Below are 17,547 nucleotides of genomic sequence, written 5' to 3'. Positions count from 1 at the left end.
CGACCCTATTTCTGTCTCTGCTGACCTCAGTTTGCTGAATGAAGCCTCTGTGTAAGTGTCACTCAGTGCAGAGTTGTGGCTGTACGGAGCTGTCAGCAGGAGATAATTTTGGAACCGCGCCTAATTTCAAGCTTTGCAGATAATTAATTTTGTTCCGTGCTTTCCAACAGAAACAGCATGGAGACAGCCATATCCCCAGTCTAAATTATGAGTAACACTATTTAACTTCTTTGAGGCCTATTTTGAGCCAGCAACAGAACATTCCTTTTTTTTTTCATATCAGTCACAACTGAGGAAAGACGGAAATTCCTATTTGTCCATTCAACAAACTGCACAGACAGGGGTTCTGCATTTAAGTTCTTAAGCACATACAGAGCTTATAACATCAGCTGTTGACATCAGCTGGGGAATGATTCATGGGCTGGTAGGTGCCCTGCTGAATCAGGCCAAAAAGGCTAATGGCTTTCCTCCTTCTAGTTGGGAGGCTGGGAGAAAGTGTGGCCTCACAGCCACTCCGATTGCGTTTTCTGGGGAGTTTGTTTGCTGGAGGAGCTGTTTCATCCACCTCAGGGTTATAGACCTGAGCTTTTATGCATTTTAATGTCTTCAGCCTATTTGGGAGAAAAGTATGGGTGGGGGGGCAGGTGGGAAATGTTTTGCTCCAGCTTTTTTTATCAGGAAGGTTTGTGCTCTGCGGAAAAAAAAGTCTTGGAAACGTACGTTATTACCCTCTATAGTCTATAGTATTTCCTCAGATTGTATATAAGGGAAAAATACTGTGTTTGAAGCAGCATATTGTATTGAAAGGCTCACAGAAGTACAAAAAGGTGTAGTTTCTATTGTATTTTATTTTTCAGAGATATTCAAGACAATATCAATATACGTACAATTGAAAGAAATTCATTCATGGGCCTGAGTTCTGAAAGTGTGATTCTGTGAGTAGACATAGGAAATTCATTATTCTCCTTGTTAGCTCATTTCTTTTCCAGAACAGGGTCAAGGATACCAGGAGTTGGGCACTTTTTCATACACTTCCAAAATGAATTTGAGATTTTACATTTCTCCTTGCCCCTGAGATCTCTGTATTCTGTTTTCCTGCCATGAAACAAGTGAATGTTTTTGGGGCTTTTTGTTGTGTTCTAGTCCTGCTCTTTATTTTAGAAGCACATCAGGGAGCAAATTTAGTAATTACCGATGCCAGGGTTAAACACCTACAGCTACACAGTTCCCTATGAGAAAAATTGTGTTCACAGGGATGGCATGACTCATAAATATTTACAGTCAGACACATCACTCAAAGACATTTATTACTTGGGCAGAATGTATGTAGATGTTGTGGAAATGTGGTTTATTTGTACACAGTGTTAATGCATTGGTACGGGCGGGTTCACAGCGCAGTTTGGAGCTGCATGGTTAGACGGCTCCACATTTGATTTGAACAGTCGTGTATTTTAATGAACTAGCTGGCTTCTTTGATCCCTTCTCTCTGCATACCAAAACATACTGTTTGCTTGCTAACAAGCTGCCTTCCTTTCACTTAGCCAGTGGCCAGACTGAAAAAAATTCCCACTGTGTTTGTGTGCTTTAGCTGGCACACTGAGAGAGAAAAGCAAGGTTTGAATTGACTGACTGGGCTCATGTCGATTCTGGGGGGGAGCAAGGTTGGACCATCAGTAATGAAGAGAGGCCAGTAGCAAGTCATTTAGCTTTATCTCTCCCTTTTCCCTATCAGTTATGCACAACCTCTCTCTATTTCAAGTTCTGAAGTTTTAAACACACACACACACATAGACACAGACTTTTCTCAAATATATATTCAAGTTCACTGCTTTATCTTTTCTCCTGTGATGATAATATTTGCTGCTCAGGTAGGACTTTGCATTTTCAAAGCACTGCACAACAAATACTGTGTTTGTTTTCATAATTCCACCAAAGGGTGATATTAATATCCCAGATTTTTACTGTATTTTGACCTCTTTGTGCCATTTGAGCAGCTCTAAGTTGGCTTCCCCCTCCCACCCCAGAATGTTTCATTCCTTATATCAGGAAGAAATTCTTAACTGCGAGGGGAGTGAGGCAGTGGAACAGGTTGCCCAGAGAAGCTGTGGATGCCCCATCCCTGGAAGTGCTCAAGGTCAGGTTGGATGGAGCTTTGGAGAAGCTGGTCTAGTGGAAGGTGTTGCTGTCCACAGCTGGTGGTCTGGAACCAGGTGATCTTTAAGGTCCCTTCCAGCACAAACCTTCCTATGATTATATGATGTGATTATTGCCTGGATATTGAAGGATACCTCTCTGGGGACTTCAGGCTGCTGGTTTGCTAGCAAAATTGTCCTGGTGGGGGGATCATGTCAACTTCCAGCTCCTTTGCCCTGCCTCCTGCAGTTCCCCATTGTCACGGGCTTCCTGCATCCACCAGTGTGTGCAGGAGCTGGTAGAGCTGTGTGAGCAGACCTGGCCTCCACCACCCCAGTCAGACAATGTCCTGGCTTTGCTCGAGTTCTCCCTAGAGCAATTCAGGACAGAGGCCCTGCATGTGCCCTATGAGAGTCCCTGTTTAGGCTTTCTTGCTGTTGTGGTGAACTTAGTTCATTTTAGACACAAATTTGCCGTTTTTCTATACAAAACAGAAGTCACAGCAACTCAACAGAAAGTTATGGTTATGGCAACATCACTTAGTGAAAGCAGACGTATCAAGATGATTAAAATCACCCAGGGCCCACTGAACCCCCACATTCTAGGGAGAAACCGTTTTAATGGGCTTAGCTGTGGCAGGCACCAAGCATATTTACACCAGTAATTTGGATTGCATCTGATTTATGCTGTGCATGGGATCAGCACATGTGGGAACTGAGGAGACACTTGGTAATGAAGTGCTAGAAAATTATGGAAGAAATTCAGCTTGGTTCCAGGTCTGAGTGCGACTTAGGCTCTAAAATAGATCTTTCCAGTCCTGAAATAGGATGTAAATGGTACCTCAGGGGCAGTGACCTCTTTCACTGGGTGAATTTTAAAGTGTGTTTTAAAAATCTGCTCCAGACATGAAATGCTAAAGAAAAGCCCCCATGTCCAAGCTCTGGATCTCCGCCTCCACTGTCGCCTTGCTAATGTAAGAGTTAATGGAGTCAGTAAGGATGCTGGTTGAAGTGAGGGGAGAATTTGCCTCAACAGGAATGTATTGATGTGTACTATAATGAGGTCTTGGGATTTAGGTAATTTTTTTTGCTCTTTTTACCACTCACACGCTATTAGCCAGGTGACAGGAGTGTGCAGTCCACACTGCGTGGCTACAGCGACTCTGTTTTACAACCTTAGTATCTCATTGCATTACCATCATGTTCAGTGAGAGAATGCAGTAAGTGCTAACAGTGTGATTAAAAACATATCTATCAGCCTGGCAGCTACAAATTTATAAGATCATTGTAATATAATAAATGTTTCAAATGCTGTAAGCAGGGACCTGTCTCTCCTCCATGCCCGCTCACTCATGTCTAATAGTGCTGGCAAGTGAAGGGGACGGTGACAGTTCTCCTGATCCAGCCTGACAGACATTACAGACACAGAGCCATGTGCATCTGCCTCAAAAGAGCAATCCTTTCAGCCAGACCCATGACTGATTTCCATGCTGACCTTAGCTCACCACCTCAGACCTCAGATAAGTGGGTCACTTGCATGCTCAGCTTTTCAAAGTGAATTAGAAAAGAGTCCAGGTTTGCTGACAGTTTAATTAAATCGGGCCATTTCTGCCATCAATCAGACCTGTCACTGCCTGTTGGAGAGGGCGTGAGCTGCAAAGTGACGTTTAAGGCGAGATGAAAGATTGCACTGTAAAGATGATAAATATAACTGACCTAAATGTAAATTTTTAGGACCGCGAAGGGACAGAGGGAAGGACGTTAAACGTTAATTAGGTAATACACCACAGTAAAAACTTGGCAGAGAGCCCCAGGAGCTTCAATTGCAAGGTTCAGTACCTGTGTCTCCTCCTGGGGAAAGGAGCCTGGGGAGGTAGGACTGGGCAGCAGAGCAGAGAGGGAGTGTAATTTGTCAAGGCAGCAGCATAGGAGGAGTCACCTGCTTTCTGGGCAGTTTGGCTGCCCCTTCATGCCCTCCTGCTTGGCTCAGTGACCATCAGTCTCCCTCCTCCACCTGCCTGGCTGCGGTTGTGAGCCCGTGGCACACAGCAGGCTTTTTTCTCTGATAACTGGCAGAGATGAAGCCATGGCCCAGCATTTCAAAAGCATCTTGCTGAGAGTAAAACTGAGTGGCACTGACAGCACCAACAGGAAAGACCCTGATCTCCCTGGCTCCTCTGCTGCCTTCCCAGTGGAGCCATGAGCAGTGCCAGCATCTTCACCAGCTCTGCCCTTCAGGAACTTACTCAGCTGCCATCTCTGATGGTAGCACTTACCCACCCTATTCATGTCTGCCCTCTCCAAAGACTTCCTCCAACTGTTGGGATCTTACAGGCTGGGATTTGTAGAAATTTCACTATTTCAATGTTCATTTAACAATTTTATCTGTTTGAGATTCCCTGTTTTGAATTGCATACATTTTAGTCATGAAGCATAAATAAGAACACAGCTCCTTTTTCCTTTTTTTTTCTATTGCAGATGGCTGAATAAAAATGGAATTCAGGACATTGAGAATCATGCATTTAATGGAACATATCTGGATGAGCTGTAACTATTTCTGTTGTTTGTAATTCTGAAAAAATGAAGATAGTAACTTCTGCAAGATTTTTTTGTTTTTTATCTCAGATTGTTTCAGCATAAATGTTATGTTTTTCAGAAATCTAAGTGATAATCACAACCTAGAAAAATTACCGAATGAGGTCTTCCAGGGAGCCAATGGACCCGCTGTTTTGTAAGTAATATTTGGATCACATTTTTCTCCTTCTTGACTCCTTAGAAAAGATCAGAGAAGAACATATGAATGCCAGTCTGGATTTCAACATCTTGCAAACCTTGGAGTTCAAGACCAGAGGTCTAGTTCTGAATAAAAAAAAGGAATCCATAACAGAAATTTCAGTCTAGAACTTTATTTTCACTTTGTCCTCAAGTTTTTGAGAGTGTTGAGAGTGAGAGATTTAGATCCAGGTTCCTCTCCATGGTTTATTAAACTGGGCAAGAGAGGAGTTGTTCTGCTTTGTTTTTTTCCTCTAGAAAAAAATGCTTTTGGTTTTCTGTTTAAGCAAAATCGAGACTGGGTGAGTGGTTCTCACTGCTTAAATCTGAATTACTTGCCACTGAAGATCTGCCCCGGCATCTTTGTAGCTTAATTCTGACAAAAAATTCCTATCCTGCGGGGATGGGGATTGGGATAGGTATGAGATACATTCTACTCAGTTATAGCAGGATGTCCTTGGTGGGTGATGAGCTGGGAATCAAGAACTCACTGGTAAAAAATTCAGCAGTAGTATGCTCATGGGTCTCAGCCACCATTACCTCAAGCCACTGTTTGCCATGGGGTCCGAAAAATGTATGAGTGAGTGTGCACAGCTGCTTGTGTTTCTGAGCACAAGCCACCACACATAAGAGCTGCAAGAGAGACATGGGATTCTTTTTTGTCTCACTGGCTCATCGGAACTTTTTGCTCTTTGCATCTACCCTGGTTGTTCAGAGAGGACTAAAAGTCACCCAGAATGAGTGAGAGGGGTCATTGGAGCTGTTGGAAGATTTTACACAGATGCTGGAGTGGTTACAAACCTGAAAAGGAGGGAGAAAAAATGTCTGATTAACCTTGAGTTCAGTCCAGAGCTCTTCAGAAAGCCTCATTTTCCACATCATGATGGTCGGTGCACATACGACATAAAGACCTATGGTCTGGGTTACTGCATTCTGCTCCACTTCCATTGTTTCTTCAAAGCATCTTCTTTTTTTCTGGAAAAGACTGACACTGGAGCATCTTTTCATCAGTAATGTCATAGGTGTTTCTTTGGGAAATCATTGTTTCCTGTAGCAAAAAGTAAATGCATTTTCTTTGCAAGCTGTACTTGATACAATCATATTCAGGAAGTTTATCAAATCGATTTGCCTGTAGTTGAGATTCATTTGATAGTTCAATTTCTAACAGTGAGTTATTTGTGTAAAAAGTTTTCTGTTCCATTACCAATACATCCACTATTCCGTGGATGGGAAATTACCTTTTTATCCTGGATGGGATCATGAAAGAAGAGCCTTCTTACTCATCCATCACTGTAGTGTACACCGGGGATGCACTTTCACTTGTGGAAATGATTGACCCATAATCATATCTTTGCTGGGACAAATCATATTTTTGCTGTTGCTGCAATCAAATCCATGTTGCAGACTGCAGTGTTTTAATAGAATGAACATCAGGATGGTTTAACTCTTGACCTTCTTGAACCAGTGTTATAGAGTCAATTAATGCCAACTTCTATTTTGTAATTCGTCATATTAAAGTAATGTGAAAGAAGCACAAACACGAATAGACAGCACCAATCATAGGCCTTGTGCAGGCTACAGAGTTTCACAAATCAATTCCTCCCTCAGACTTACAGCTCTTGGCTGAATTAGAGTCTCTCTTTGGGAAAGACATCAAATTTTGAGTTAAAGGATTTCAACACTGACAGTAGGCCAGTAAATCAAATAGCTAATAAATCCCACAACTATACATATTCCTTCTATACAGAAATACACCGTTTCCAGCTTGGAGTTTCATAGCTTCAATTTTCAGCTGCATTGCTTCATTTAATTGTCTGCTGCTGCTCTCAGAGCTATCATGGCTTGCACCAGCTTTTGCTGGTGTCCTTAGTTCTCTGGCTGTGTCCTGATTTGATTCAGGGCAAGGTATGGCTGTGGTTCACCCCACCCTTGCAATTTGTCTTCTTTGGGAATCCCAGACATGGAAGGTACAGGAGAGCTCCAGTAGATCCCCAGCTCTACAGCTGAGTCCCTGAAGTGCAGCCAGAGATCAGTTTAGATACAAGCACGGAGGAAATTGTTCTCCCCAGTCTGCCTACCCTGCTCTGATTTCTGATCCAGGAGCTATTTTTTGCCATTTCTGTAGGTGCCTTTCAGACCTCATCAGCTGGTCAGTACTTTTGCTAGTCCAACAGAGACTCCCAGTGGGAAAGGGAAGTGATTGGAAGAGAAGGCAGATTCATTTTGCTGCTCCTGTACTGGCTGCTGTCAAGGCTGATGACTCACAGCCAAGCAATTATAAGAACATGTATTTCACTTGCTGATGCTTTCTGGTTTGATTTCCTAATGCCACTTTATAATCTTGTTAATCAGGCTTATTTAATTTATCAACCCTCTAACTAGAGAACACCATCTCAAAGAACCTCTGCACTGAGGTGTGCATGTGGTAACTCAGTGGAGTAATTTACTAAACCACCTGCACAGTGTCTGTGTTTGCTATTTGTGGGCTTGGTGGTAGTGTATCCATAGCTATCCCTTACAGACATACCAAAAAAGCCCACAGGGTTTTAGGCAAAGCACTTTCCCTAACTCACTTCTGTTTATGTGGGATAATGAGCATAAAAAGTTTCTTAAATAAGAAGAAAAAGTTTTTGTGGAAAAAATATTTAATATCTATGAAACTATTTAGAGATGACAAGAGATTCAGTAAACTCTTAGATATTTTTAAGTCTAAGTGCTATTCCTATTCAGATTTGCTTATTTGCACACAGTGTAACACCAGTTTGGACTCAGTAATGATTTTTAGCTAACAAGCCAAAGAAAACATTTTCTGTGCTCTTGTTCAGAAATGTGAAGTTACACATTCTCTTAATGATGCCATGAGTGATTCTGTCTGTGGATTTAAGCAGAAACCTGCTGTTTAGTTTTTGACTCATGAGCATATACTCTGGGTGACAGTTTTCATTAGGCAGAGCACTGAGGGCAGTAGTCAGCACATGTGAAAATTGAGGCTGCTCACTGCAACCTAATTACCTCTTCAAGCGTCCAAGGCAGAAATCGATAGCCTAAAATTTCTCATTGGCTGCCGGTTTTAGCTCCTGTAGAAACAGGCCAAGGACCTCGGGACCTCTTCTATGAGGGCTGTGGCTTCTCTCAGCCTGCCCTGCAGAAGTTCATAGCACTTTTTAATACCCCAGTCTGTCTTCCAGTAAAAGTCACAGGGCCCAGGTCGGGGCAGTGGAGTAGAGTTTGTGTCTGCTCCTCTGCTGCCACAGTCCCTTGTCCAGTTGTTGAAGGTGGTGCATTCCTTCAGAGCCTGGATGTAAAATCTCAACTGTGGGCACAGCATGGACACAAAGATCATCTTTACCCACCACCAATTTTACAAAATGCTTCATCAGCTGCCTATGAACTTCTTAGGCTTGGCTGGCATTCAAACAGAGCCCTTTCCTGGTATTAATTTTGCTTCCTAGACCAGACAACAGCGGTGCAAATGTGTGTGTGGTCCACACATACATTTGCACACAGCTGTCCAAACTTTATTACATGCTGCTAAAACCTGGTCTCCCCCTCACATGGCACCACTCTCCTATATTAATATGATAATAAAAACGATTTGTGGATGTTGGGTGATAGAGATCAAATAACATGTCCTGGCATTACACTGTCACAGATGAATTGGAAACTGTACCCTCAGGGGGACATGGAGGAAAGTACAAATATTGTCAGTCCAATTCCTTGATTAGGGAGAAATCTTTTCTTTTCTTGGAGAATAAAGAGCAGAGCAACCTCAACAAACTCGATCATCCTGGATCAGTCTCAGGCTGTGAGAGGAAGGAAGGAGGGCTTAAAGGAGGAAGGGTGCTTTTGTGCAGTTCATTTTTACTTTTGCTCTTCAGAGAAAGGAGTGGATCTCAGGCTGTCATGATCTGAGGGACATGGTTTGTGTTCTAGTGAGGGAAATATGGAGATGTTTTGCCCCAAGTGTTGCAGTCTCGAGCTATGGGGATGGATTCCCAAGTATCTCTTAGCCTGGAGATGGTGCACCCTTGGTCCTTCTTCCCTTTCTTCACTTGCATGGCACGTCAAGATTAAGTGTTTGCAGAACATGTTTCCTCTCAAAAGCCCCTCTAACGCCCTCTTTAGTACATTCATGGCTGCTGATTCCATAGCTGCCTCTGATAGCCTGTCCCACAGTAATTGCCTTCCACATAAGTACATCTCTCCTAACCTCCTGCAGTACTGCCCCTTTCTTTGCTTCTGTCTGTGCTATATTTGTTTTCTAAACCTCTGAGAAGGTTTTGTTGGGATTTTTTTTGTTCCTAACAGCCTGAACAATGCCACCCGTCTCTCTTTAATCTGTTTTTCTTCATAATGAGTACAAAACCTGATATCTCCAACCTGTCCTCACATCCGTACTCACGTGAGCTTCTCTCTTTGTGTTCATTGCCTTTTCTACAGCAGCCTTCTCATGATGTGATGTTCATAAAGCAAACTTCCATTGTGATTTCATCAGCCTTTTTTTTATCCTTTAACAGTATTCTGGGATGAGTGTTGCATTTACTGGGTATTTACTAAACCCAGCATCATATGGCAGTAATAGTTTATATGCCTGCTAATTTTTACCCTGAACATTATTGGATTATTTTCTTTTGTTCTCACAGACTAACATCACTTCATTGTTGTTTGCAATGGATATTAGCTCAGTTTGCCAGAGGAGCACCTAATTTAGCACTGGATCCTCTTTTCAGTGTAGATTTCCAGCTGATCTGTTTCCAGTCACTACTCTGAGAATGAGTAGGACAGTCTTAAACACATACCCATTGTTGAGCAGAAGTAAATTTGCTTTTTACCAAGATTTTCATATGTTTTCTTAAAGGGATATTTCCAGCACGAAAATCAGTTTCCTGCCAAGTCATGGATTAGAACTCATTAAGAAGCTAAGAGCAAGGTCTACATACAATTTAAAAAAGCTTCCTGATTTAAGCAAATTTAGATCTTTGATTGAGGCAAACTTCACCTATCCTAGCCATTGCTGTGCATTTACAAACTGGAAAAGACAAAAGTAAGTGATTTAATTTGTTTTTTTCTTTTTGGTGCTTTTCAGCAGTTGGTAGTGAATTAAATAAAATTCCTCAAAAAGTGGATAGCAAAGGTCTCTCCAGTGCAGGTAAGTAAATGGATGGAAATAAACAAATGCAAAATAGATACAGGTTTATGCATGCTACACAGTGCTACACAGCCCCTCCATTACAGAGAATTATTAAATTTTGGTAGCATCAGCACTTCCCTAGGCACAGATCTGCCCCCACCTGTCATAAGTCCATCTTTCACTGGGACCAGCCTGGAGCCACACTGAAGACATTAAACAGAAAACGTTTGATAACTTTTTCAGAAAGTAACTGGAAGGAAAGCTCTGTGTGTAGAGAAGCTGGTCAACATTTATTCATCAGTCCAGGAGGCCAACAGGACCACTGAGTGATCCCAAACTCTTCTCCCAGAAGGCCTCATTGATGCTGGAGCACTGTCTGGTCAAACATCACAGATAGATTATCTGTTGAGTTCATATTCACAGCATTTTGGGACATGATTTCTGAGCAGATCCATTTCACACAAATCAACAGAGCAGGGTGGGAGGCTAAGGTGTCTTTTTAGACTCCAAAGGTAATTTTCCATGCTTTTTTAAATTTTCCATTAGCAAGTTGCAGTGAGACTTCAGGTATCAGTGGTTCTCACTGAGTATTTTCACCACAGTAATACAGTCTTGAAATGTACACATTCAGTACTTAATGAACCTCCTGAATTTGTGCCACTGGAAAACATAAGGAACTGGTACTTACAGAAACCCTTGTTATTGTTTGAAATTATTCCTTTACTGGGTGTCCTGAAAGACTTGGACTTTGCCATGGGAGAAAAAAAAATATGAGTCATTGTTAGACTTCAAGATGTCATCTTCAGAAGTGGCATAAAACTTCAAAGAAAAGTGAAACCATGCAGAGAAAGAATGAACTGTTAGTAGCTTCTATTTCAGTACCCTTAATAGCCATTTATTTTACTTTTAACATTCTGTTGTCACCAGACAAGGGAAGATAACTGAGTTTGCTGATAGCTGATAAATATCACTTACACGTGTTTGCAAAACTGTGTAAAGAGTGCAAGTGTGATGGCAGAGATGGCAGTGATAACAGAAGTATCTGACAGAATCCCTCCCCGGTCACCCATTCTTGATCCAAAATGCTAACTTTTCACTAAAACAGTTTATCAGCAGATGTTTTCACACACTTGTGCAGTCTTATGCAGACACAGTGCCTGGTAGCTTCTAAGCAGAAATGGGTCCAGCCCGGATTCCAGAACTGGTAGCAAAGTGTTATTTCCCAATGAGCCCAGTGAAAGCATGTTTAGTCCCGGATCTGCAAAGGAACACTGACATCATTGTGATTCATATTTTTGAAGGTACTTGGGTTCTGAGCTGCTTGGGCCTAATCAGGACCCAAATCCCAGAACCCACCCCTTAAATTAGGCAACTGGACTTTTCAAAAACAAAGTAAGAGCTGCTATTGAAGGAAAGCTACAGGAGGAAGTAGTCCTGACCCTGTGGTAAGCTCTCAGCATCCAGTCCCCTCACTTGCTTTGAAAAACCTCCATGCCACACACTTGCTCCAGGGAATTGAAGTCCCCAGCACTTGGCAAGAAGCCAAGGAGAACATAGCACAGCCCTTTCCACAGCCTGGGTAAGTTTGCAAAGAAATGCCAACAAAACTGTGCAGAGCTCACATAGCCCCAGTGCAGATGTTCCGGTCTGTGGTGGTGGGGCTGCTTCTGGAACACCATGCCATGGTGGGGCTGCTTCTGGAGCAAGTCTGGTCACAACTGTACCACCCTGGTCAACAGAACAAAATTGGACATATTTATCCATGCCTTTAGTGTATTTATGTATATAAACCAGATGTATTTTTTACCAAATATTAAGCATAAATGCAAAATTATGAGAACCTATTATTTAGACGAACCCTTCCTGTCAGCTGCTTTTCAACATAATTAAAAATTGTCATTTCTTTCATACAGTCTTGTCTCTTGTACTGAATTGGTGGGAAACGGAGATCCTCCCTCCAGATTAAAGAGAGAAAGTGGATGCATGTGTTTGGTTTGAAGACTGAAAGTATTACCATACACTTCTGCAGAGATTAGTCACACATACAGTAGCTACACCCTCTTTCATATCAAAGCCATTTTTGTGACAGCTGGCACAAGCTGCATGTGCACTGAAGGCTGCTCAGGCTGTTTAGAAGTTATTAATAGTTTGCATAGTACCTGATCACACAACGTGTAATATTCCTTTGGTAAGAGCTGTGCTTGGCTCAGAGCAGCAGGCACTGCTTGTGGTGCTGGGAACCCCGGTGTGACCTGGCTTGTCATGCACCTTCACAGGAGATGGTCATTCTTTGTGGCCATCTGGCTCTCAGAATACTGCCAGGTAGTCCAGGTAGTATAAAAATGATGCCACATCACTCCCAGAAGTGCATTTCTAAGGATCACACCAGCAGCTGGTGTTCACCTGGGAACTCTGTGGGAAGGAATTAAGGCTGGGATGTGTGGCTGCTTTCTGGTTGCCCATTCATGTTTGATTCCCCCTTTTGAGGCACTTGCAGCACTCAAAGCCCTAGATAAAATAAGTTACCATAGTGGATCATGCTCAATCACCTCTCCAAAAACCATCTGCAGCAGCGAACAGGTGGTGTTGTGATAAAGGAAAGCTTAAACCTTTTAGAGCAACAGTGCTTTCTAAATTTTGGAGGATGCCACATCAAGCACAGCTCTGCCAGTCTGAGGCACAAACCAGAAAGTTTTGAATGTTTTTCGCATTCCATTAAGGATTGTATGCTAAATATTGACCTGTAGTTTGATCACACTGGACTATTGTGGTGCTGGCCTAAGAGAAGGTAAGTTGCATTCTTAAGTCTAGTACAGTATGTTGAACTCCCCTCATATTTTTCTGTGACTGGAAAATAATATCCTTGAAGTGTGGAGAGGGCAGAGGCCTGATGTTAAAACCCTCAACTTGACATAGACCATTATGAACTTCAGCAAGATTTTGGCTTTCTTTGACATAAAGATCACCTTCTGCCCAAAAGAATGGCATTGATATGACTCTGTCCTTACACTTGATCGTTATTCTTTGGAGGAGCTGTCACTTGAAATCCTGCTTTTTCAAAAAATGTGGCAGCATCAGGAATAGTGTCTGGGCCTTGTCTCACAAGAACATACTATCAGTTGCTCACAACTCACTTAATGGCACTTTTTGGTGAGGATGATTAATTTGAGATAGGACTTATTACAGAACATAGGTCACGACTGTTTATGCTGAGCATGTTTCTCATCACACAAGAGCCTGCTGTCATCAGATCCAGACGAGGCGCATAAAATAACAACTTGTACAAAGGTAGTAATTTTTGTTTATTTTTGTCAGAGCACTCTACCAAATTCAATTTTGTTCTCTAAGTTGCCCTTTCTCCAGTTTATTTTTCTAGTTTACTTGAGCAAAATAATGTTAAACAGTAAGAAAATTTTACAAACAGAGGGAATAATTTAACTGTATTGTGACACCCACAGGCTCAGCAGGAAGCAAGGACCCACACATCCCTTGGCCAGTAATGTTTTAACTTGCTGCTCTGAGTGCGCTTCAGAGCCCAAAGGGTGAGAAACACGGGGCAAAGATATGGCAAGGAGTCATTATCAGAGGATGGCTCTTCCTTCCCTTGGGAGTTTCATTTTACCTGCTCCCAATACAGGGAACCAGCAGGACACTCCTCATTACCCTTCCTTGGAGCAAACAGCTTACTCCTTGGAACCCTGGTTTTATGTGGGACCACTGGCTGTAAAATAAGGCAAGAATTAATGAATTGTAACAATCAGAAATATTTAATTGTCCTTACATAGCACTCTTGCCTGGGGATATATTTAGGTTCAGGCAGTGCCTCCATAATTTTGGAAAAAGTTTATTTTTATCTCATGCTGAGAAATTATTGGCTACAAACATTTCCCTCAGTTCATTTTCAAAGAACCACCAATTGCAGTAGCTTTCAGTGCCCCCAAGTGCCTGTTGCACTAAAAAATGAGGGACTTTCTCTCCTTTTATTGCTCCTTGGAAGCCTGTATTCCCTTTCAGCCAGAGAATTGTTGATATATTGATCAATACTCTGGACCCTTCACTCATCCTTATGCGAGTAGAACACAGGAGAGCAAAATGTAATGCCTTGTTATTGCTACTGTGACCTTCATAGTGCATATTTGACCTCACAGAAAATCAGTTTTCTGACTCAGTTGACAGGCAAGATAAAAAATATTGATAATAGTAGAGGATGTTCAGAATCTCATAGGAAATGTCCCTCACCTTCTGGTGCTGGACCTTCATTAGTTTTCCTTTCTTGCAGACCCTTTAAACTCAATTTTCAGGAGATGTAGTGAGTGCAGAAAGTCAAAGGGTAAAATTAGGTTACAAAGAAGAATTCTCCCTTTTAGGCTGCTACCAGTTGGTCAAAATTTTAACTTTGCTTGCCTAGAGAGTTCTTCCCTCAACTGTACTCAGGGTGGAAGATAAGCTGGGCTCCTGTCCTAGAAATGACACACCTGAATTGCAGTCTGGGTTGTAGCTGATCGTAGGCAGAGCTGTTTGCAATGCAGTGTCAACTGTTTTATTCCGTAACTCAGATTAGATCTGCATCCAAAACTGTGGATGCAAGTTTATGGGACAGCCAAACTCTAAGGCAGCCTAGGAGCTGTTGTAGAAACTGACCCTTCTTTTCATGTTTATACTTGATATTTCTTGATATTTACAGTCTTGTTGAAGCTGATCATCTTTCTATCATGTCAGCCAAAATATTTCTTTCTTCTGTAGGTCTATGCATGGAGAAGAGCATAGAGCTGATACTCTACAAAATAAAGCCAAACACAAAATTATCAAAAATACTAGTATTTACCTGTGCTACTAAAATTTCTTAAAATCTTTAAAAAATACTTTCTGACAGAAACAAAAGCAACTACTGTTTCCATTAAAATGCTTGGTTTGGTTTGGTTTGGTTTGGTTTGGTTTGGTGTGGTGTGGTGTGGTGTGGTGTGGTGTGGTGTGGTGTGGTGTGGTGTGTGGTGTGTGGTGTGGTGTGTGTGGTTTGGTTTGGTTTGGTCTTCCTTCACTTCACTTGACTTCTAATCCACTTCTTTTGGAAAACAGTTTTTAAGCAAAATGCTCTGTTGTTCCTTGTGTTTCTGTTAGCATCTGTCATTTAAAGATTATCTGGAATCCTGCATGAATTTATTTGTGCTATTTGCTTGTGTTACTGGCTAGTCACTAATGTGATATGAGGTACTAAAAATGAACAGCACAAAATGGATTTATGTGCCCTGACAGAGTTACAAGACAGTGATGGTCAAAACCTTTAGGAAGAAGGGAGTTTGAGAATAACTCTAAGGGATGGTAGCATTATTGTGGTTATACAGACTCCTTATGAGCACAGCTGACTTCAGTCATTCCTCAAAGCTCAACCTTACATTGGTGTTCATCGTCATGCATTTCCCCCATGTGCAAATCAGCTTGTCAGTGACAGGCTAGGTGAGAAATTGGCTTCACATCAGGGAGGCTTCTTACAGAGTGTGTTATCCAGGTGAATAACTGCATCATGAGTGTTAGGCAAACATTAGGTTTTCCTTTCCCTTGCAGTTTATGATGTTTCCAAGCCATTTACATGTCCCTGTAATATTTTATAAATCGGGACCAGCCAGACTATTAATTTCAAGCTCCAGGGTAATCCATATAATCAGCTAACCAGAAAAACTGAGCTGATAATGGAAACTGGATGATTTTGTGTTTGTTGTTTGCCTCATACTGTGTCTGTCAACTTCCAACTCTACTCTTTTTACAATTTCAGGACTGAATTACATCCGATATGTAGCATATCTCAGGTGAAGCAAGACTTTGAGGAGAAGTCTGGCAAGAAACTACAGAGAAGATCTGCAGTTGAAGATTATATTTCCAACTATGGTGCCAGATTTGACCTAGCAGAGAATGAATTTGACTATGGTTTATGCAATGAAGTAGTTAATGTAGCCTGCTCACCTAAGCCTGATGCTTTCAACCCATGTGAAGATATCATGGGATACAACATTCTCAGAGTCCTGATATGGTTCATCAGCATTTTGGCTATTACCGGCAACACTGTTGTCCTCATTATTTTAATAAGCAGTCAATCCAAACTCACTGTTCCTCGCTTTCTAATGTGCAACCTTGCCTTTGCAGACCTCTGCATAGGGATCTATCTGTTGTTTATTGCCTCCGTAGACATCCAGACCAAAAGCCAGTACTACAACTACGCCATAGACTGGCAGACTGGGGCAGGATGCAACGCTGCAGGATTTTTCACAGTGTTTGCAAGTGAGCTCTCAGTCTACACACTGACGGTGATCACCCTGGAGCGCTGGCACACCATCACCTACGCCATGCAGCTGCACCGCAAGGTGCGGTTGCGCCACGCCGTGATTATCATGATTTTTGGCTGGGTGTTTGCTTTCACAGTAGCACTCCTTCCCATATTTGGGATCAGCAGCTACATGAAGGTCAGCATCTGTCTGCCCATGGATATCGAAACACCGTTTGCCCAGGCTTACGTTATATTTCTCTTAGTGCTGAATGTCGTCACGTTTGTCATTATTTGCGTCTGCTACATCTGCATCTACTTCACTGTGCGAAACCACAGCGTCGTCTCTTCCAGCAGCGACACCAACATCGCCAAGCGCATGGCCATACTGATCTTCACAGACTTCCTCTGCATGGCACCAATATCTTTCTTTGCCATATCAGCCTCACTCAAGGTTCCTCTCATCACAGTGTCGAATTCCAAGATCCTTCTGGTTTTGTTTTACCCCATCAACTCCTGCGCTAACCCTTTTCTCTACGCCATTTTCACGAAGACTTTCCGCAGGGATTTCTTCATTCTCTTGAGCAAGTTTGGTTGCTGTGAAATGCAAGCTCAGATTTACAGAACAGAGATCTCCTCATCTGCTCATACTTTCCACACAAGAAATGGCCATTGCCCTCCTGCATCTAAAAACAATGATGACGCTATTTATTCATCAGTGCCCCTGAATCACTTGAACTGAAATGCTTGCATAAATTTGTGTCTGAGGCAGTGGGCTAATCACTTGCAAATATGTGAATTTGAATAATGACTTCAGCATAGCATGCAAAGTTATGTTTTATGAGAAAAAAAAATTATTTCCACTTTTCTATTTTTGTTCAATGAACAACCATCAGAGATGACATATCATCTTCATCAGTTCTTGAAGAACAAAGTGCCAAAGTGTTCTTGTAGAACTGTCTCAAGAAATAAATGAGACTATAAGCTGGTATCTCCCACCATGCAGTCAGACATTCCCTTCATTCTAGGGAGATGTTAGATGTTTATTGAGAATTTAGTGGTTATATACAGCTGAAAAAATATGTAGGATTAATTTCTTTTCCTGTGAATTGTGTTATAACAATACAGATAATTAGCTTTTTTCATTAATCATATCTCCTGGGGTTACAGGAGACAGAAGGCAAATTTAAGCCCTCCTCCAGCACAGACTTGCTGGGAATGAGAATATCTCATGTTGTTTCCATTTCTGGTGAGTA

The 17,547-nt window shown here is 41.9% G+C and overlaps 1 protein-coding gene across 1 annotated transcript in view; it reads left to right on the top strand.

Moving 5' to 3' along the window:
* FSHR (follicle stimulating hormone receptor) overlaps positions 1-17,033 on the top strand; it is a gene marked incomplete at both ends in the record, with an annotated part of 81,738 nt that extends 64,705 nt beyond the window's left edge. Inside the window, 5 exons of the mRNA XM_082303099.1 lie at positions 858-935; positions 4,611-4,679; positions 4,789-4,863; positions 9,763-9,948; positions 15,806-17,033. Coding sequence (XP_082159225.1) covers positions 858-935; positions 4,611-4,679; positions 4,789-4,863; positions 9,763-9,948; positions 15,806-17,033 — 1,636 coding nt within the window. The remainder of the gene's footprint in view (positions 1-857; positions 936-4,610; positions 4,680-4,788; positions 4,864-9,762; positions 9,949-15,805) is intronic.
* Between the last annotated feature and the right edge of the window lie 514 nt (positions 17,034-17,547).

The sequence above is a fragment of the Coloeus monedula genome (genome assembly GCF_965178545.1).
Source record: "Coloeus monedula genome assembly, chromosome: 2".
Taxonomy (NCBI): domain Eukaryota; kingdom Metazoa; phylum Chordata; class Aves; order Passeriformes; family Corvidae; genus Coloeus; species Coloeus monedula.
Note: the sequence above shows the minus strand (reverse complement) of the source record. Positions and strands in the feature narration are given on the sequence as shown.